General features: G+C 41.1%; 1 protein-coding gene and 2 pseudogenes across 4 annotated transcripts in view; 2 read left to right on the top strand and 1 right to left on the bottom strand.

Moving 5' to 3' along the window:
- Positions 1-21,540, top strand: part of OSBPL11 (oxysterol binding protein like 11) — a 57,835-nt gene that overhangs the window by 17,332 nt on the left and 18,963 nt on the right. The window contains exons 3-7 of one of the 2 annotated variants that reach the window (XM_080918741.1): positions 1,219-1,394; positions 2,655-2,734; positions 5,962-6,138; positions 11,774-11,975; positions 14,158-14,303. In XM_080918741.1, coding sequence (XP_080774867.1) covers positions 1,219-1,394; positions 2,655-2,734; positions 5,962-6,138; positions 11,774-11,975; positions 14,158-14,303 — 781 coding nt within the window. Of the gene's footprint in view, positions 1-1,218; positions 1,395-2,654; positions 2,735-5,961; positions 6,139-11,773; positions 11,976-14,154; positions 14,304-21,540 lie in introns of both variants that reach the window. The other variant, XM_080918740.1, reaches the window with a different exon arrangement.
- LOC308422236 (replication protein A 14 kDa subunit-like) lies at positions 17,122-17,473 on the bottom strand (annotated as a pseudogene). Its single transcript has one exon. The product of its transcript is annotated as a replication protein A 14 kDa subunit-like (transcript).
- On the top strand, positions 19,159-19,770 carry LOC308422238 (small ribosomal subunit protein uS10-like; annotated as a pseudogene). The gene has a single exon. The product of its transcript is annotated as a small ribosomal subunit protein uS10-like (transcript).

Below are 21,540 nucleotides of genomic sequence, written 5' to 3'. Positions count from 1 at the left end.
ATCATTTATTTCTATGTCACTGGAGACAGTGAGCATCTTCCTGGCTCTTGAACTGGCTCACACTTTGCTCCAGGTTCTCTTCTGTAGAGTTCCAAAAAGCCTTCCAGAACCCCAGCATAAATTTTGAGACATTTTTTTTGTAACTTTTTTGTAACTTTTAAAGAAAAGGTCTATTATGCCACTTAAATTGGGATCTAAATTGGTGTACCCTAAACTAGCCAGTCTCTAACTGAGTCAGAACATCAAATTCTTTTCCAAAGTCCACCAGTGTTCCATCAAATTCTTTGCCAAGGTATATCAGCATTTCATCATTTAATCTCAAGTTCCCTGAGTTTCTGTTTCTCTAGTTGCAGTCTTTTCATTTTTAAACAGGGCAGTCACTTTGTGACCTATCTAACAGTACAGTCACAACATCCTTCTGCTGTGACATTATTCCCAGTGTATATTTCACAACTTAGATCATAGTCATCTCTTTGATTACCGAGGCTTATTTTTTTAAACATTTATTATTTCTCTCTCTCTGCGTGTGTGTGCGCAGGTAGGTAGGTGGTACCTGTAGAAACCACAAAAGGGTTTTGGATCTCTCTGGAGTTCTACATAATTTCAAGCCACCCAGAATGGATGTTAGGAGCCAAACTCATGTCGTCTTCGAGAGGAGTGTGTGCTCTTAACCGCAGGGGCAGCTTTGCAACTTCCATACTTAGTGCTTACCTGGCATTATGGCAGCATAGAGTTCATACTTTATCATAGCAAATCTCACCGCCCTGGTCTGCAGCTTATCAGGTAGAGATGTTCTTCTAAAGGAGGCCTGTGCCTTGTTTCTGTACTTATTGTGTTCTCCCCTGAGAAGCACTTCTGGGGCTACCACTTCTAGAAGCACTAGAAGGGGCGTTGGTGGAGTGTCTGCCTAGGGTATATGAGTCCCTGGACTTGATCTCCAGGACCACAAGAATTATTTAAAATGAATGCTTCTCCCTCAGCTCTGCATCTTGTACCTTGTATTAAATGTGTTAAGTTTACAATAATTTTTATTCTAGGAAATTTGGTGTAATGTTTCTGGGTACTTTGTTGGCAGGCTTTAGTTTTACGTGGTTTTTGTTTGTTTTGTTTGAGTTTTTCAATAAAAACCACTGTAGTTTTTAAATGTTTGAAGTTTGCGTGCTTTACTTTAGCTAGGGAAAATATTTAAAAATCACAACGTTCTCAACATCATTACAGGTTTTTTGTTTTAAACAATGAAGCTGGGCTATTGGAGTACTTTGTGAATGAACAGTCTAGAAATCAGAAACCCAGAGGGACTTTGCAGCTTGCAGGGGCTGTGATCTCACCCAGCGATGAGGACTCGCACACCTTCACAGTGAATGCTGCCAGCGGGGAGCAGTATAAACTCAGAGGTAGGCCGAGCCTAGTGCTGGGGTCCTGTCCACAGCCACTGATGTCACAGCACAGCACAGTCTTAGAACTGCTCTGACAGATTCTGAAATCTGCTTTATAATGCTTTTCAAGTTGGCCAGTGAATGAGTCTAGAGTATTGGGCCTTATAAAAATGATTTATTTTATAACTTAAACCCTGATTAGTAATAACTACAAGACCTAGACACTTAAATATGTCTGCCACAGTGAATTTTTTCTTTTTTGCCCATTGTCCTTTTGACATGTTTTAGTGACTAATAACTACAATTGGGTGTGTTAAAATGTCCATATTCTTTAAGATAAATTATAACTTACTATGTTTGGTTTGGGGTTTAGGTTTTCATATTGGTTTTTGATAAAATCAGGAGTGTTCAGGGTGATATAACCATAAACTTGCTGAACTTTTTTAAACAGGGCCTTGCAATGTAGCCCAGGCTGGCTTCAAACACTTGTCCTCTATCTCTGAGAGCTGTAATTACAGGCTTGCCGTGCCTGGCTTGTAACCTCTGTCTGGATTAATTTATGGAGTAATGTGTGGTGTTTTTACTGAATAAATATACATAAAGTATAGTGGCTATCCTGCTTGGCCATTCTGGTAAGGTCTGAAAGGACTGCTGATACTTCAGATTCTTTTTTTTTTTTTTTTTAAGATTTATTTATACATTTATTTTATATATGTTGCTGTCTTCAGACACACCAGAAGAGGGCATCAGATCTCATTACAGATGGTTGTGAGCCACCATGTGGTTTCTGGGAACTGAACTCAGGGTCTTTGGAAGAGTAACTAGTGCTCTTCAGATTTTTAATCAAGGTTGTTTATTTAAATAAGGACTCAGCTGGCAATGGTATCACAACTTCAATCCCAGCACTTGAGAGGCAGAGGTGGGTGGGTCCTGAGTTTGAGGCCAGCCTGGTCTACAGAGTGAGTTCTAGGATAGCCAGGGCTACACAGAGAAACCCTGTCTTGACAAACAAAAATAAGTAAATAAACAGAAACAAACATGGGATACTACCAGGAGGAACTTAAGATCTATTGCTTCATGTCCTCTTCTAGCGACATGGGACTCCTGCACTCCTAGCAAGGACAACCCAACCCTTAGTCTTCCTGGTCAGTGACCTTTTCTGTAAGGAAAGTAGTGCTAGCCTTTGCTTTTTAATCATCTATCCCCTGTGCTGTGGACAATTAATTGTGTTCCCCAAGTAAGTATAAAAATAAGTAATGTCTGTATTCTTTTTATCAGCCACAGATGCTAAAGAGCGGCAGCATTGGGTGAGCAGGCTTCAGATATGTACACAGCACCACACGGAAGCTATTGGGAAGGTACGTGGGTTTGTACACAGCGTCAGTACACAAAACTGGAACTACGGGCTTTATGCTTCTAAATGTAGACAGAGCCAGTGAGCTAGAGTGATCGCCACCGAGCTTGGCGACCTCAGTCTGATCTCTTGGGCCCACATGGTTGAAAGTTTTCCCTTGTATGCTGGTGATGTTCATACGTTCATATACATACAAAAATAATTATTTTAAAAATACATCGAGATACCACTCACACATTGTAAAATTGATACAATATAAAACATAATCCTGTAGTGTTGTTTAGTTATAAGATTGTGCAACCTGGAGAGCTGGCTCCGTGGCTAAGAGCAATGACTGCTCTTCTAGAGATCCTGAGTTCAATTCCCAGCAACCACATGGTGGATCACAGCCATCTGTAATGGGATCAGATGCCATATTTTGGTGTGTCTGAAGACAGCTACATATATATGTACTCATACACATTAAATAAATAAATAAATCTGAAAATAAAAGAGATTGTGTAGCCTTGGCAGCCATGTAACTACAGAATGTTTTTATCAACCCCTAGACGACCCCAAGTAATTAACAGCCACTTCTGGTCTCTCCTTCATAAACCGTGGGCAAGCAGTTAATCTATGCTCTTGTTTGTGAGGACTTATGAATGTGATTTATTGTGTCGACTTTTTCCCTTCAAGGTTCATGAACCCTGAGACATAACAAAGAGTTCTCCCCCAACTTCCTCTCTACTTACGCCGCTTATGGCTGGCCTGAAAACTGCTCCAGCTTTCCAAGTGTTAGGATTATACATGTGAGCCACCACACCAGCCTAGCTGTTCTCTTTCTTTCTTATATACTTTCTTTCAGTTGATTTTTTTGAGACAGGGTTTTACTTTAATTCAGACTGGCCTAGATCTTGCTGTATAGCCCAGGTTGGCAATTCTCTTAGCAATCTTCCTGCCTCAACCTTTTTCTTTTTTTTGAGATAGGTTCTCGTTTATCTCATGTTGACCTGAACATCTGCTTTTCCTGCTTCTCTTTCAAATGCTAGGATTATAAGCATGTTCTACCACATTTGGTTTATATGGTACCCAGGTCATGTATGAAGTCAAATCCATGACATGTTAGACAAGTACTCTGCCAATTAAGCCACATGCCCTGCACTCCTCCTGTCTCAGCCTTGTGTGTATGTGTGTGGGTCTGTGAGTGCACACACACATTTGTTTATGTGGTGTGTCTACATGTTTATCTTCCTCAGTCTCTCTTTACTTTCTTTCTTGGCCTGGAACAGCTCTGATTTGAGTAGCTGAACTAGCCAGTAAGCTCCAGGGATCCACTGTGTCCTCTTTCCCAACATTCAGGTTACGGAATGTTCTACCAAGCCTAGCTGTTTTATGTAGGTGCAGGGGATCTGAATTCTAGTCCTCACACTCAGGCAGCAAATGCTTGACTGACTACCATCTTCCTACCCTTCTTACCTCAGCCTCCTAAGTGATAGGATTACAGGTGTGAGTCCCCGTAGTTGGCTTAGCGTTTTCATTAGTTGCTATGAATGGGATGAACTATAAATATTTGGGTTTACTTTTCTGGATAAACATACTACTTTAGGGGTATGTGTATGTGAGTGTGTGCATTCAGGTGGAGGCCAGAGTTCAAAGCCAGGTATCTTTTTCAATCACTTTTTCCACTTTTTTTTTTTTTTTTTTGGAAACAGGTCTCTCAGTGAACCTGGAGCTCACTGCTTTGACTAAACGAACTGACCAGTGAGCCACAGGGATTCAACTGCGGTCACCTCCCCACTCTGGGATTAAAGACTCACACCACTATGCCTGCCCATTTAACACGGGTGCTGGGGGTCCAATTCAGAGCCTTAGGTTTCTGTGGCAAGCACTTTACCAACTGAGCCATCTTGTCAGCCCCTCCTTTCGTTTCTTGGAAGTATGTATGTATGTAAGAGTAGAATTTCTGGGACATATGGCAATTGATGTTTATGTGTCTTATATAGAAAAATGTGCATGTGGAGGCCAGAGGTCAACACTGTCTTCCTTGGTCATTCCCCAGAAGCTCACTCACTAATTTGGCTTAGCTGGTAGACCACTGAGCTCTTGGGATCCACCTGTCTCTGTCTCCTACGTGCTGGGATCGTAGACACTTTGTGCCCAGCTTCTTTCTCAAATGACTGATCGTGTTGAATACCTTTTTATGTGTTTGTTAGCTATTAATTTGAATATCTTTTAAAAGATTCTTAATTCTTATGTGTGTACGTGAGTTGTGAGAGTGCATATGCACCCTCCTTGTGCATGGAGGCCAGAGGGTACTTGAGTAGCGCTCTCATTCAGCATGGCTCCAGTGATTGGATTCAGGCTGTCATGCTTTGTAGCAGATGCTCCTGTTCACTAAATCTCCTCACCAGCCCAATAATTTACGACTTTATGGAAATGTTTTGTTTGTTTACTGTGTTCATTTAGCTCTTTATAGAGTATTTTAGTTTTGTTTTGAGATGAGAAGGAAGGACTAAATTGTTGAAATTTGGGGATATCTAAAAAGTGATATATGAGTAGCTCATTTAAAGGATTCATTATCTGAGGATAACAATTTTCTCACCATATTTTATCTTCTTTTTTTTTTCTTCCAGCATTTTCTCCACTAATTTTTTTTTTTTTTTTTTTTTAATTATGACTTAGGTCTAGGAATGGTGGACCTGTAATAATATTTTGGAGGCCAAGACAGGATTGTGAATTTGATGCTAGCCTGGGCTAGATAGACCCTTTCTCAAAATACTGCAAACAAAGCATCCTGTTTAGGTTTGAGGCTTAGTCTACAAGAAAAACAACATAATATTCTACTTGTGGTGCAAACTGCTAGTCAGTGACAGAGATCAGAAAGTACCAGATTGTTCCAAGGATTTCTGAAGTTTTCTTTAGGAGATGTACTATACTGTTGCATACACAACATGTGTATTCCTTATTGTGTTGTCTTTGTGTTTTAGTGTTAAAATAGGAAATCAGGAAAATGTCATTCTAATTGACTTTCAAACCATATATAAAAAGTCTTTTATAATGATAAACTGGAAATTTCAACTTTTAATCTTTGAATAGCATAAAGTTAATCTTTAGAAATTTGCCTAAGTCAAATTTAATGTTAACATATTCTCAAAATTGCATATGTATAGAACCTGAAGTATATGATAACTTAGTGGCAAGAGAGCCAAAATTGTAAAAAGCACAAGAGAAATTGTTTTCTTTTTCTGACAGAATAATCCTCCCTTGAAGTCCCGGAGCTTCTCGCTTGCATCTAGTGGTAATTCTCCCATATCCCAGAGGAGACCAAGTCAGAATGCCATTTCTTTCTTTAATGTTGGACATTCCAAACTGCAGTCAGTGAACAAAAGAGCTCACTTGCATCCAGACCATCTTGTGGAGGTCAGAGAAGTAAGTATGCCTCAGAGGCTGATACTCAGAACAGCAGTGTGCCTTGTAAGTTCTTTTTATGTCTTGAGGGCCCATCAGGGTTTCTTGTCCATTCTGCTAGGATAAATGATGAAGACACTGAGAGATATTCTAAATTCATGTCTTAAAACTGTGGGGATACTGTGATTTTTCCAGAGTTTATATATTTTTTACTTTTCTTTTCAAAAAAAAAAATGTGCCTCGCTTTTCATTCTCAAATAAAACTGTTGGTTCCTTTGTTAAAAAATTTATGATCAAAAGAGTCATTAGTCTGGTATGGTGGACCATGCCTGTAATCTTAGAGCACTTGGAATGCCAAGGAAGGAGACCCTCCAGTCTGAGCTACTGTTCTTGTTGGTCTTAATGTGCTGTGTTCAGATGCGGAGTCCTGTGCCCCAAATTCAGCTTGCAATCTGGACATGGGTGTTGCATTGACCAGTGTGCTCTAAACAATGTTCTTCAATCATCTCTGATTAGTCAGTAAGGCTGGAGCCTGGGCAAAGAATCAGCCTAGGTGGGAAAAAATGGCAAGTAACAGGGCATTTATTTGATATTAACAGCCTAGTCAGGCTAGAATAGATCAGAATCTGCCCAGTGTAGTGCCATCCTCTTAATAAAAGCTAGTGTCTCTGTCATTAACTCAGGAGCTTAACATATTATAGTGGTGTAGAACCCACCTGTAGATATTTAAGAGCAAGAGGGTATATAGCAGTCTCTTCCAAAATAAGTCTACAATAGGTTACAGCATGATGCCCAGTCTCAAAATGCAGTCAGAGGAAACCTTAAACCTAGTGAGAAGGACATACAGCCTGACTAGAGATGTGATATATAGAGCAGAAGGCATGAGCTTAGTGGTAGAGAATATGGCTAGGTTAATGCACACTAGTCTCCGGCTCAAGCTGCAGAGCCAAACAAAATAAAGACCAGCTAGGCAGAGTGACACATAAAAATGTACAAATTCTGATACCGCCCTCTCTCATGATATTTTTCTTTTTAATTCTAGTTAATAAAGGATGCCATTTGTTGGGTTGTGACTATTTCAAGTATTGTTTGTTGAGTTAAATTTAGTAGAGCTTCTAGGAGGCTAAGAAGTGGGTTATGGAAATTGTACTGTAAATGCTTCAAGCAGAAGGCAGGAAGAGCGAGCCCTCTGTCAAGATGCATTGTGATATGTTTGTGAATAAAGAACTTGAAGTTTAGAGAGATATATGTTTTGAGACACACAGGTAACTACTTTTGATTCTAGTCCAGTTACATAAAGCAGTTATAAAGCATCCTTTTAATAAAAAACAGTAAAAATTCTTTTTTAAAAGTTATTCTTGCTGGTATTTTGTGTCACTAGGTAAGTTTTTAAAGTTAAAATTTAGGCCAGGTATGGTGGTCTTTAGTCCCAGCACTTGGGAGATGATGAGTCAGGCAGATCTCTGTGAGTTTAAGTTTAGCCTGGTCTACAGAGTGAGTTCCAGGTCAGCCAGGGCTATATAGGGAGACTTTGCCTCCCAAAGTAAATATATAAATGATCCCTTTATCTGTTTATGAGATGGCTCAGAATACTGAGGTACTTGTCCACTCACCTTGATCCCCAAACCTACATGGTGGAAGGAGAGAGCTGTTCCCACAAGAACCATGACATTGTATTCATACACGTTTGATTATATGCATGCCTGTGTGTACATGAAGCTGCAAGTCAGATGCTCTCAAGCTAACCGCCTGAGGTGGGTGTGGTGGCACATGCCTGTAATCCCAGCACCCAAGAGGCAGAGGTAGGCCTGGGCTACATAGACCTATTCCCCCTGCCACCCCCCGCCCCAAGCCACTTATCATTGTTTATCATTTACGTTTCCTAAGTGCCTGACTTCAATCTTACAGTAACAAATATCAAAGTTCATTCTGAAAACCACGTTACAAGTAGCAGATATTAGCAAATTATAACATGACCTCTAAGAATGACTTGCAGTTCTCAACCATGTTCCAGGGGCTATTTCTTTGTGGTTCCAGTATTATCATGATCTTAAAGGAAACCTCAGATGTGGCGATGCTGGGCAGGACAGCCACCCCACACTGACAAGGCCAAGCAAGCCCACTTGCTAGCACTGAGGAAGCATCTCTGCCTTACTTCAGTGAAAAGTGTTAATTTTTCCCCACAAAGTGGAGGATCTGAGGTCATTGTCTCATGTGTGCTGAACAAATGCACTTCTACCAGGGCCGACCCCACTCCTGTTATTAGTACTATGAACACGATCGCTTTTATGATAGTGAGCTCATGATTTGTATATAAAACTACTGATTTTTATGCTAATTTTATATTCTGCTATTTGTGATGTTTGGCGGGGTGGGAGGGTGACAGATTGAAAGGACTGGTCTCAGCTCAGGACAACCCAAGATCAAGTTCTCTGCATAAAGGATAAGGGACAAAGGCAAGAGATAGAGGCCGAGAAGAGAAAGAGGACAAAGGAGAGAGGGTAGGGATATTTGTCCTGGAATGAGACCAAGGACTCTGGATAGAGGAGACAGACATGGCCCATAGGAAAATGACAGTTTATAAAGGTAAATGGAAAACCCTGTGTCAGGATGAGGTTTTCAATTTTAATTGGTCATGTTGATTAGTGTTAGGCTTCAATACTTTGATAGCTGGACCTTGGTAGTCAGCCTCAGAGAGAGGAAGCAGCCAAATTAGGGCATAGACTGTGGAGGCTAGCTTCAGAAATGCAATCTAAAGGTTTTTAGCAAGGCAGAGGGAACGGGGAAGAAGGACAAGGCCTGCTAGAGCCACATGGTCAAGTAGGCTAGTGTCCCTTTATAGGTAACAGTTCTTTGATGCAGGGTCTTACCTAGGTTGGCCTTGAAGTCAGTCACCCTTAGCCTTGTTGACCTTGAACTTGAGACAGTTCTCATGCTTTAACCTCCCGAGTGCTGTGATTACAGCTTGTGCTGCCAGACCTACCTACTTTGGTTAATCTATTAGTTCTCTTTTTCTTAAGTTTGTGAGTGTGTGCATCTGTAGACATGTTTGTGGGTACCTTCAGAGGCCAGAGCTGTCAGTCCCTAGAGCTGGACTTAGAGGTGACTATGAGCTGCCTGACTTGATGCTGGGCATTGATCCTCTCTGGAAAAGCAGAGTAATCCAGATTGCTGATCCATCTCAATGTTTTTATAAGAATTTAAAAAGACTTATGTGTGTAAGTATAGCACATGCATGCCTGGAGCTTCAGAGGGCAGAAGAGGGGACTGAATCTCCTGGAAGTAGAGTTGTGGCTGTTTCTGGGCCACCATAGGAATGCAGAGACCCAAATACCGGTCCTCTGCCAGGGCAAAAAGTGCCCTTGACTGGCAAGCCATTTTTCTAGCCCCCTTTTTAATTTTTAAAATTTATTTTTATTTTATGTGTGTGCGTGCGTGCGTTTTATAAGTATGAGTGCCCTTGGAGGCCAGGAGATGTCAGATTCACCTGTAGGTAGTTAGGAGTTGCCTGTTGTGGGTTCTGGGAACCACACCTGGGTCCTGTGGAGGATTAGCAAGTGCTTTCAACCCCTGAGCCATCTCTCCACCTGCCTTCATCCCTGCTGTTCCCATCATTACTATAACCTTCATCATCATTACATCATCATCATCCTTATTTTGAGAGTCTTGCAATATGTACCAGGCTGATTTTTAAACTTCAGTTTTCTTGTCCTGACCTCCCAAGTGCTGGTGTTGCAGGCACGTTGTACCATACCTGCACGTTTGTTGTGTTTTGCACTGCTAAAGAATGAGCCCAGGATCCCTTGTATGGTTGACAGCACCCTACCATTGAACTACATCTCCAGCCTTTATATCTGACTCAGCAGGGCACTTTATCATAAAGGGTTGAATTTTTTAGATTTTCTTTTCTTTTTCTTTCTTTGTTTGTTTTTTAAGCCTACAGCACCCACTATTCCCAGGTAGTCTCCCATCTAAGTACTAACCAGTCCTGACCCTGCTTAGCTTCGAGATCAAACAAAATCAGGCACGTTCAGGGTGGTATGGCCATAGACTAGACTTTCTTTTTGCATATGTGTTGTTTAGAGCCTGTAGTCACCACCACCCATCCCCCAGTCCTTAGGGTGAACACGGGACTTATTAATACTAAGCATGTGCTCTACCATGTTCCAGCTCTATCTTCTCCTTGTGATATGTTCTTACCAAATGGGGTAACAGGTTTCTGAGGTTGGGGCTGTTCCTTCCCTTTTTAGTGAAATCCTTTCAGGGATGTTGCTCTTAATTCTCTCTTAAGCTTGCAGGCCTTTAATCCCAGCACTCTCCAAGAAGAAGCAGGCAGATCTCTGTAAATTCAAGGCCAACCTGGTCGATATAGTGAGTTCCTAGCTGGTCAGAGTTATGCAGTGAGACCATGTCTCAATAAACAAAAGAAGTCTGGTTAAATTCAGCAGTGAATTCTTATGGTCCTAGATTTTCTTTGTTGAAGCTTTTATTTATGCTTTTGCTCTATGTGCATGTGCTTGTGTGTCCCTCTGTGTGGTTAAGAGCACTGACTGCTCTTGCAGAGGACTTGGGTTCATTCTCTGGCACCCACATAATGGCATACAACCATCTGTATACAGTTCCAGTCCCATGGGATTTGATGCCTTCATTACTGCATGAATATGCTGCACACACAGATTAGCGGGTACACATACATCCATAGAAATAAGAATTTAAAAAATTAAATTTTTTGAGCTGGGCAGTGGTGGTGCATGCCTTTCATCTCAGCACTTTGGAGGCAGAGGCAGGTGGATCTCTGTGAGTTCAAGGCCAACCTCATCTAAATAGTGAGTTCCAGGACAGTTTGAGTTACAGAGTGAGACCTGGGGTGGCAAATAGGCAGAAGTAGTGGTGGTGGATAAGGCTCCTAATCAAAGAATGTCTTAAGTAAAATATTTTTTCTTGAAAACTTTTTAGTGTAGCAACTGCTCTAAAATTGCAAGAACAAGAAGTCAAGACTTTCTGTCCAGGAAGTTAGGTGAGGAGTAGGGCAGGGAACTATAATGCTTTCACAGCTGCTCACATCTAGTACAACTAAAGTGTCAGAGCAAAGTGATAAAGGGCCCAGACTGGAAATTAACTTTAACAGTGGAATTAAAAACCAGTACTGCTGTTGACAGTGCTCTGAATTTTCTTTATGTTACTTGGATAAAGTAACATTGTTACAGAAAGTGGCAAGCATTTTGAGCTTTATTACTTCCAGAGAGAAAGTACAGCTGTCAGAGGTCACAGTCTTCAGTTGATAAGCATCATTAAATGCCCTTTAATTGAAAATAGCCTAGCTAGGACTGGAGTGGTAAAGACCACTGACTGCTCTCACAGAGGACCTGGGTTCAATTTCCAGCTCCCATGTGGTGGCTCCAGTCGCAAGGGATTTGATGCACTCTTGTGGTCTTTGGGGGCACTACATGCATGTGGTACACATATATGTATGCAGACAAAAAGACCCAGACACACAAAATAATAAAATAATTTTTAAAGCAAGAAAATAGCCTAGCAAATTTCAGATAAATTTCTAAGCCCAATACACTGAGAGAATAAATACTATTGTTTAAATGACCAACAAGCATTACATGTGTTAATACTGTGAGACCCACAGGACTTCTCTTTTCCTCAGATGATGTCTCATGCTGAAGGACAACAACGAGACCTAATTAGACGGATCGAATGCCTACCTGCTTCTGGCCTTCTTAGTTCCTTGGACCAGGACCTCCTGATGCTCAAAGCTACTTCCATGGCAACTATGAACTGCTTAAACGACTGCTTTCACATTCTCCAGCTGCAGCATGCATCACATCAGAAGGGTGCACTGCCCTCAGGTAAGTCAGAGGTTAAGGGAGGCTTAGCATTGGCCTTAAGACATGGAAAGGGCTGTGTTTGTACAGCTCTAATGCTGGGAAAATAGTTTTTGACAAGAAGGAAGGGAAGGAAAAGAGATCAGTTGAGCCTGTCTCTTGGTTTTCAGTTGGCACACTAGTGTGAGTCACGTCACACTTTCTGATTGTGTGCTTTTTTTTTTGGAATTCAGAATAATTTTAGTTCTAATATTTAACAACATTGAATATACACTAGAGACCTTAAATTCAACATATCAGTACATTTACAGCCTAGTTTCTGTTAAAGTGAATGGCATCCCTCTCCATTCTTGTTTTCAGGTACTGAGGGCAGAGTCACTGTGAGTCCTGACCTTCAGCTCTGTCCACCTCTCATTTACTCCCAGTGTTACATTGTATTGTATCTTATTAGATCATATCCTATTGTGTGTTCTTCACTAAGTATCAGGAATATTTTCCACGTTACATTCTTATGCTTACATTCTTATGCTATGTAGCATTTTTACTGGTTGAGTTACATCCTGAAGTGAGTACTTTGGTTTACTCCCCTAATTTGAACATTAGATGATATAAGACATGTGGGTTAATTTTAGTTAATGAGTTTGCTAGGGAAATGAAACAACTTCTTTCCAGTTTGCACTATTTTATCTTTAATATAGTACACTAGTGCTGAGTACTATGTTAAATACCAAATAAAGGCTTGATTAAATGGTATTTATCATTTAAAACAGTTGTGAAATTTTAGTATGACTTAAACTAATACAGTCTTATTTTTTGATGTTTTCTTGATGACTAAGAGAAGATGTATGAGTAAATTAAATTCTTCCATGACATGAAAAATGAAATCTCTACTCAGAAGAATTTTTAACTCCATAAACTCATATTTTCATCTCATTAATCGTGCATAAGATATCATTAGTTAGCCTGGACTGACTGTAAACCCACTGTGTATCCCAGGTCAGCCTCAGCTACTCCTGCCCCAGCTTCCTAAGTGCTAGGATGACAACTGACAAGTGTGTATTGCTGTGCCTGGAGCACGGATAGGGTCTAAGTGGATGTCATCTAAAGACTCGGTTGTGTGTGTGCTGATGTGGAGGAAGCTTGATGTCAGATCATTGATTTAATAAAGTCTTATAGTTTCTAGTTAGGTCAGTAGCCTCCTAAAATGTGTCTTTTAATTAATGGTCATGTGCCTTTTAATTTTTAGAAAAAATCTGGATAATGATAGCAAAATAGTTATTTTAAGTTAGAGAATGTTTTCATTTCTGTAGAACTTGACAGTAGGCCCTGTGACTTTAGTCAGGACATCCCTTCTCTCGTAATGCCAACTGCCATCTAGCCTGGTGGGTAATTTGGCATTTATATCTCTTCTGAAGTCTGACGTTTGACTTAGAGAATGTCCACCTGTTCTGTTAGTAGTCTGAGTATTCCTTATTCTTGCCCTCCATAACCTAGCTTCTGCGAAACCCAGATCAGCCTCTGAAATCAAATGGAACATTTCCATTATTGATTAGGCATAGAATCTACTTTGTTAGACTCGTTGAGGGTAACAAGAGACCATTGATTCATTAACTGAGATGACAGGTCTCTAAATGTGACTACTGGCTTTCACTAGGTCAGCTCTACTTATTCAGTAGAAAAGAATTTCAGTTTAAAAGTTATATTGGGCTGTTTATGCTTTAAATAAAGGCTGTATATATGTGTGGTATTTAAATTAGAGCCAGTGAGTTATTTTGATTGGTTAGGAAAATTGTAATCCCTAATTTAAACAAATTACACTGTTTTACCATCTCAGGTTCCTGAAGTGGCTTCCCACTAAAGTCTAATTATATACATTTTGACTATTAGAGGGACATGATTGATACCAATGGCCACTTGAGTGTTTGGGAGCTCCCTTCATGATTCAGACTCTTCTAAGAAGAAGGTCAGCCCTATACAGGATTGATTTCTTTTACATAGTGTCTCATTTCAAGTTGCAAGTTGCCTGTTGTGACTTACCCAATCAAGGTGCTCATGCTAATGAGGCTAAGCACCTGTCTCTTTTCAGTGCAGGTTGAACTGAGTTAGTCTTGTAGAGTCAAAACAGAATTGTTTAATAAAATTCAGATCTGCTCACCTACCCAGATTATGAGCAAGCCTTCGCAAAATTTTTCTCTTGCTTCAGCAGGGACGACAATCGAGTGGTTGGAACCAAAGATACCTTTATCAAACCACTATAAAAATGGAGCTGAGCAGCCCTTTGCAACGGAACCAAGCAAGCCCATGGCAGCCCCAGAAGCACAGTGTGCTGCAGAGTCTGGAGTTTTAGCCAGGGTAAGGTAATGTGGAAACTTAGTTTTGATGGAAGAAAGGGGGAGTCCTTAGAAAGGGAACAGTGCTGTCTCTGTTGTTAAGGCAGTTGTCGGAACAGAAGTGTTCTGTTCTCTCTAGAGAGTAGTTAACATCCTGCAGCTTATGGTGTTCTGCATAGTTGAACTTGAACATGATTTTCCAGGTAGAATAATGTCCTCTTTTAGTTTGGGTTTACTTTTCGCCAATACAGATATCTGTTTTTTACTTGTTTGTTTGTTTTGTGACAGGGTCTCACTCTATCCCATGGTTAGCCTAGAGCCTAATGTGTAGCCCTACGTGTCCTTGAACTATCAACAAGACCTCTTCCTGCTTCACCTCCCTCTGCCTTCTGAATGATGGAATTAAAGGAGTGTGCCACCACCAACCAGTATTAAGTTAATTTTGTTTACTAATCATTGCTATTACATTTATATAAGCTTGAAGTTGTATTGAGACTGTAAGCTTTGCTCACTCGGGTACCTGTTACAGGTGTTACTCTAGCACTAATTGACCTCAGCTCAGTAGTTCTATAAAGTGGTGCTAATTCTGTTTCCAGGAGCTACAGTGTTGTGTTCTGCTGTAGATGTGCTGTTTTACAAATAGCATTGTTTTTTCATTTTGTTTGCTTTGCCTTCTGTGCACTTGTCTGCTATTTTTATGACGACCATAAGTACGTAGATAGTTGAAGCTATTTTCTGTCTCATTCACTTGCCTATATAATTAATGTTTGAAAGTCAAAATAAGATACTGAGTTAATTTCCCTGTTGTTAAAAATCTAGTTTCTTTCTTATTATAAAAATGCTGTTGTTAACTATCATCCCTCCTGTGATATTTGATGAGTTTTTACTTTATACCCCTGATATAATTACTTAGTCAAGAATAATGAAGGTGTTATAGTTATTTATATACTAGTAATCTCTTTCTTAAAGATAAGGCACTAGGACTTCCAAACCTGGCATAATCTTTGAATTTATGAAAGAGAACTGGAGCCAGGGACATGGAAAGCAGGGAAGTCCAGGGAAGCAGGCTAGATAAGAAAATAACATGCATTGACACACACTCGTGTGTACTTACACACACAAGTACATGCACACACAAGTAGTTACCAGGCTGTCTGGAGAGGCACAAATGAGAAAGTCTAGTGTTTTCACTGAAGAGGTGTGAACTCTACACACCCACAGCAGCTAAAACAAGTGCACTAAAACAAGCAGGTGGTAGTGTGAAACATCTTCCTTAACTGATAGCATTTACACTCCTGTGATCTGGCCTTTAAGAGAAAAACAAAGGATATGGACTGATGTCGAAGATGTGTACCTTAGAGACAAAAGCTTTTAGATGGCTCTGAACAGAGGCAGGGTTTGAGGAGTAGATGGTATAAGTGGGTTTCAGAATGTCAGAGTAACCTGGGCGGGTCTATATAGCAAGTAGTGTGTGTTTACTGCCTGACGATTTTAAACTCCATTTAGTAATATGAGCCAAAGGTTGAGCATAGTGATGTGCACCTTTTACCCAACGCTTGGTAGGTAGAGGTATATGGAGCTCGAGGCCAGCCTGGTCTACTGAGTGAGATCTCAGCTAGCCATGGCTATATTATGAGACCCTGTCTCAAAAAAACTAATAATGATAATGATACAAACCAATTAGCCACTTTGAGCTTCAGCTTTCTCACCAGTAAAGCAGTGGTGATGCCTTGTGAAACTGTGAAGGATAAAGCTCGCTCAGAGTGTCTAGCTTACAGGAACCAGTCACAGGGTTGATACTTGCTATAGTCATGTTCTCAGGATGAGGTGGTACTCTCTGTGGCATTACTTCAATGCATACAGTTATCAATGCTCCCGAAGAACTCAGGCAGAACATAGTCTTCATATGAGAGACAGTAGGGCCATGTGCCTGGAGAAGGAATGTATGGAGGATTGGTATATGATATGACTTGGAATTAAAACGTTATAGAAGACTGGGGAAGTAGAAATAAAGGCAAATGAATCAGCAATGTGCATTTCAAAGACAAAAGTCAGTCAGACTATAATAGATGGAAGCTTTTGAGCCAAAATAACAGTCACCCAGCAGGAAAATCAGAAAGTGTTGTCTGAGGTTTAGTGTGGTTCTGAGCATGTTGAACGTGACAGGAGAGGATATGTAGTAATGCAGCACTTGAGATGATATAAGAATAGCTCTGGAGAGAGGCCCAAACTAGAGGTGAGAGTCCTTAGGAAGAGACCATAACCTGCAGGCCAGATAGCCCAGCATGCTATTCAAATGAGATCACCTAATGCAGACAGTAAATATGCAGAGATAGCTGTTTCTGTAGAGGCGATCAGACTCTATGCAAGCATACATGCCAGATAGACCTTTATGCATTCTGTTCACTGTGGTACAGGAGTAAACAGCTTGCTATCAGCTAAGGGAGAAAGTGAACCTCCATCAAACTGGAAAAAAGATGGAACTCCTGGGCTGGCAGGTCACTTGCTGCAGAGTCTTGTGGCCTAAATTCTTCCCATAGAGTCCAAATGTTAGAAGTAGAGGACCAGCTGTCCTCTACCTCCACATCTGCCATGCGCAGGCACATCCATGTACATTTTTTAACAGCGTGATATTTTTATTCAGACCATATATTGAAGTATCAATTTTAAAAAATTTATAAAAAGACTTAGTTCTAAACTGTCAGATTTACAAAAAAAAAAAATAATATGTAAAAAAGCAAATTAAATATTAGAAATTATAGGAGTGTCTCCCTTAAACTGGAGGAGTCGTTAATAGCCTTTAATGCGGTTCACTGGTAATCTTAAGAGATTCAAGAAGCTCAGTCATGTTGTATAAGCCCTAAAGGAAAAAACTGAGGAAACTCATCAATAATTTTCACAGCTGCATTGTAAAGTTCAAGATCAAAGCAATGACAATCTTCCTTAAACCGGATATAGGATGCACACAGTATGGCCTCCTTGGCTGTGACTTTTCCAGACACCATTCTAGAGATGTCAAGTGGCTCCACCAATTCAATGGTTCCATTTTTTCCTTCTCCATTTGAAGGAATAAACATTTTCCCAGTAGGATGAGTCTTTTCCAGCTTCCCCATGAAGCACACGGTCTTGTCGATATACCGTGTTAACATGCTGGTGTTGACACGCTTTGGGGAGTTCCATTTTGTCCACCATGATTCTGCCACCAGCTATCCGTGTACCTCTAAACATGTACACACCCACATTCGTTCTGTGGTTTCTTACTACCCCTACTGACATCAAGACAGAAGCAAGCATAAATCTGCTAGAATGGTGATTTCCCCCACCTGGTGCCATCTTCACATGGCAGGAGTTCTAGACACTCACCAACTCCTAGCCATTGTCACTATTAGCCATCTGTGTTTGCAGGGATTTCACACACTTGAACATGGTTTTTGAAGTGTCATAGTGCACTTTGAGAGACCTATCGATCCAGTTGCATATGTAGCTGAAGATAGCAGTGACAGGCATCAATGTGAGAAGAGACTTTTGTTCCAGAGAGGGCATGTTTTCCCAATGTATGGTTCCAAATGCCAAGGCAATGGGGTAGAGAGGAGGATCAGAAGGAAGTGCACCTTTGTGAAGGCAAATGAAGGGGAGGGGCGATGGGAGCGGGGCAGGATAAAAGGGTGACATCTCAAATATAAATACAGAGTATCTAATCAAAAAAGAGAGAAAAAAAAAATGGGGACTGGAGAGATGGCTCTGTGATTGAGAGCACTGACTGCTCTTCCAGAGGTCCCGAGTTCAGTTCGAAGCAACCACATGGTGGCTCACCACCATCTGTAATGAGATCTTCTTCTGGTGTGTCTGAAGACAGCTTCAGTGTCCTTACATAAATAAATGTGTGACGGCAGCACTTTCAGTCTCAGCTTCACACACCTCAGGACCATCCTGTGCTACAGGCCAGAGAAGAGGGAATCTTCTGATTTCTTTCTTCACCCCGTCGTTCAGAGTTAGCACTTAGCTGTTAAAATTTCTCTTCCCAGGTGTGGTGGTGCACACCTTTGGTCCCAGCACTTGGGAGGCAGAGGCACATTCCATGTGAGCCTGGTCTGCATTTTAAGTTCTTAAATACCACATGGAAGGAGGAGAAAATTGATACCCTCATATTGTCCTCTGACTTCCCTATGTACAACCACGTGTCCACACACATGCACACGTACCAGATATACATACGTACAAAGTAAATGGAAAATAATTTTTTAATACTATTGTTCTAGAGTTGTTCTACATGGTTGCTTTTCTTTAATATTACCTCCAGTAGAGGAAGTCTAAACCAGGAAGTAATTGGGTCATTGCTTGGTCCTGAGATTGAGTGTACCAAGGTCTCAGCTGAGCATGTGCCTCCTTGAATGATGCCCAGCTGAAGCTGTGTTTGCATTATTACTTAGTCTGTAAGTTCCAACCTCAGATGTCACTGCCTTTCACTGTGCTGGAGGACATTATTTCATCCTCATTGTCCAACCCTGCAGGACTTTCTTTGAGGTTTCATGATTATTCATCTCATAAAATTGTTTTATTTGGTTTTCATGGGTAGAGAAATCTGTTTCCATCCTCTTGTTTTAAGAATGAGTGTTTAGGGCTGGAGAGATGGCTCAGCTGTTAAAGGCTAGGCTCACAACCAAAAATATAAGAGTTCGGTTCCCAGCACCCACGGCTGTCTCTCCAGCCACCTTTTTTGTGGGATCCCGTACCCTCGCACACAGACTAGTAATATAGATTAAAAAAAAAAAAAACTCGATCGGCATGTAAAGTGAGCAAATAAATAAAAAGAAAATTAAAAATAAACAAATAAGTAAATAAACTCTTTCTGAGACCTGTTGGTGCGTGCTGCGGAGCTCCTTCCAGTCTGCTCCGTCCTGACTCACCGCTGTTCGCTCCTGCTGAGGAACAAGTCGGTCAGGAAGCAACGCCTCAGCCATGGCATTTAAAGATACCGGAAAGACGCCCGTGGAGCTGAATTCGGATCACGCTCACCAGCCGCAACGTGAAGTCTCTGGAGAAGGTTTGTGCGGACTTGATCAGAGGCGCTAAGGAAAAGAATCTGAAAGTGGAAGGACCAGTGCGCATGCCTACAAAGACATTGAGGATCACTACCAGAAAAACACCTTGTGGTGAGGCTCCAAGACATGGGATCGATTCCAGATGAGGATCCACAAGCGACTCATTGACTTACACAGTCCTTCTGAGATTGTTAAACAGATCACTTCCATCAGGAGTGGAGGCTGAAGTCACCATTGCAGATGCCTAAGTCAACTGTTTAAATAAATTGACTTAATTGTTAAAAAAAAAAAAAAAAAAGAGTATTCAAGCAGACTTTTATCTGCAGCTAATCTAGGATCCAGAGCAGGAACAGCTTTCTGACAGGTAAATTCTTCACTGAAAGAGGGATGTAAGATGGTTTTGACATCTCTCTTCAAGATTAGAAAAACAGAAGTCTCTCTGGTATACACCTACAAAATGTGTCTGCACAGTCTTAACGTACAAAATAAACTAGACCATAAATCATTTGTCAGAGAGCATGGCTTGCTACATGAGCCTCTCGCCCTGAGTGTGGTACCTAGAGCCTAGGGAAGAAGAGGGCAGACTCCTGAAAGCTGTCTCTGGTCTACGTATGTGCACCCATGAGCGCTCGTAGTAATAAACATACACACACACACACGCGCACACACATGCGTGCACATGCAATAATTAGAGAAAAGTAGTTAGAAGTCCACTATCTTATGACTTGATTGTTGTTTTACGTTGTGGGTTTTATTAAATAACATTTCGAGAATTTAAAATTTTGATTTTGTGCCTGGGATTGATCTTTAAGGTTCTGTAGGAGAGTTATGTACACAGTTATGTGTGTCTGTGTGTTTGTTTTGCTTTGGTTTTGGTCTAAGCTACACAGCAAAAACAAATGAGTGTCTTATTTGATAGCATTTTTAATTGTGGTAGGGGAAACAAATTATACCAACAAACTTTTTTTTTTTTAAATTCTCATAGCTGAAGCTGGAGACATAACTCAGTGGTTAAAAGCGCTGACTGTTCTTCCAGAGGTCCTGAGTTCAATTCCCAGCAGCCACATGGTGGCTCACAACCATCTGTAATGGGACCCGATGCTCTATTCTAGTGTGTCTGAAGCTAATAACAGTGTATTCATATACCTAAATCAAATACATAAAATATTTTTTAAATCCTCATAGCTAGTCAAACATGATGGCTTACACCTATATTCCCATCTCTGTGGGCTGAGATAGAGAAAATGTTGAGACTAGTCTGGGCTACAGGGAGACACCCATACAACCACTGCCATCTAAACGATGACATCCTGTATACAGCTCTGACAGAAAGATACTAGCAGTCTGCTCTGTGAGAGGCTGGGCACCACATCTGCCTAAACATGCTGACTGCTGCTCAAGCTCTGTTGATCCTCTGTATATTTGTTGTTCAATGCAAGCTGGGCAGGTGTAGTAGCCAGCATTTAAACCTACTAAGTGAGTTCCCAGGTCAGCCAGGATGCATACAAAGTAAGACCGTGGCAAAAATAAATAAATAAAAGCCAGGAGCATTGAGGAGTGGCTCCTTCAGGGTTTCTGCTGTGCAAGTATGAGGGTCCGCGTTTGATTTCCCAGCAGGAACTGTGGCGTGCATCTGTAATTTTAACTGGTGCTGGGGAACAGGTAGGGAGACAGAGGTAGGCAGATACCGGAACTCACTGACAGACTAGCCTAGATGATTCAGTGAACTGCTGCTCGTTGAGAGATCTAGTCTAAAAAACCAGAGTGGTTTGAGCATTCATCTGGAGCTGCTGATGTGGAAGCATGCATTCTCAGTCTAGGTGTTATTGGTGAAGTACATAATCTTCCGGTGGCATCGTGACTGCCTGGGAGGCCACAGAGTTTTTATGTGTATCTAAGGTCTCCCTTCAATCACAGATCTCGGGCATGAATGAGTCGCAAATTACAGTTCACAGTGTGAACTTGACATGGCGTGCATTCGCCTTTAATTGTACTTAACAGCTTTAGTTTAATAAACAAGGACAAATATTCTTTAGGTCTCTTGAATTTTGGGTTGGAGAGATGACACCAGAGTGTGGGTGTCATGTTGGGTGGGTTCACAGCTCCAGATTCAGGGAATCTACAGCCTCAGGCCTTTCCTGGCCCCTGCACACTCAGACACATGGCCAGCCTCTTTCTTTCTCTGTCTCTGTCTGTCTGTCTGTCTGTCTGTCCCCC

This window comes from Micromys minutus, assembly GCF_963924665.1.
Source record: "Micromys minutus genome assembly, chromosome: 7".
Taxonomy (NCBI): domain Eukaryota; kingdom Metazoa; phylum Chordata; class Mammalia; order Rodentia; family Muridae; genus Micromys; species Micromys minutus.
Note: the sequence above shows the minus strand (reverse complement) of the source record. Positions and strands in the feature narration are given on the sequence as shown.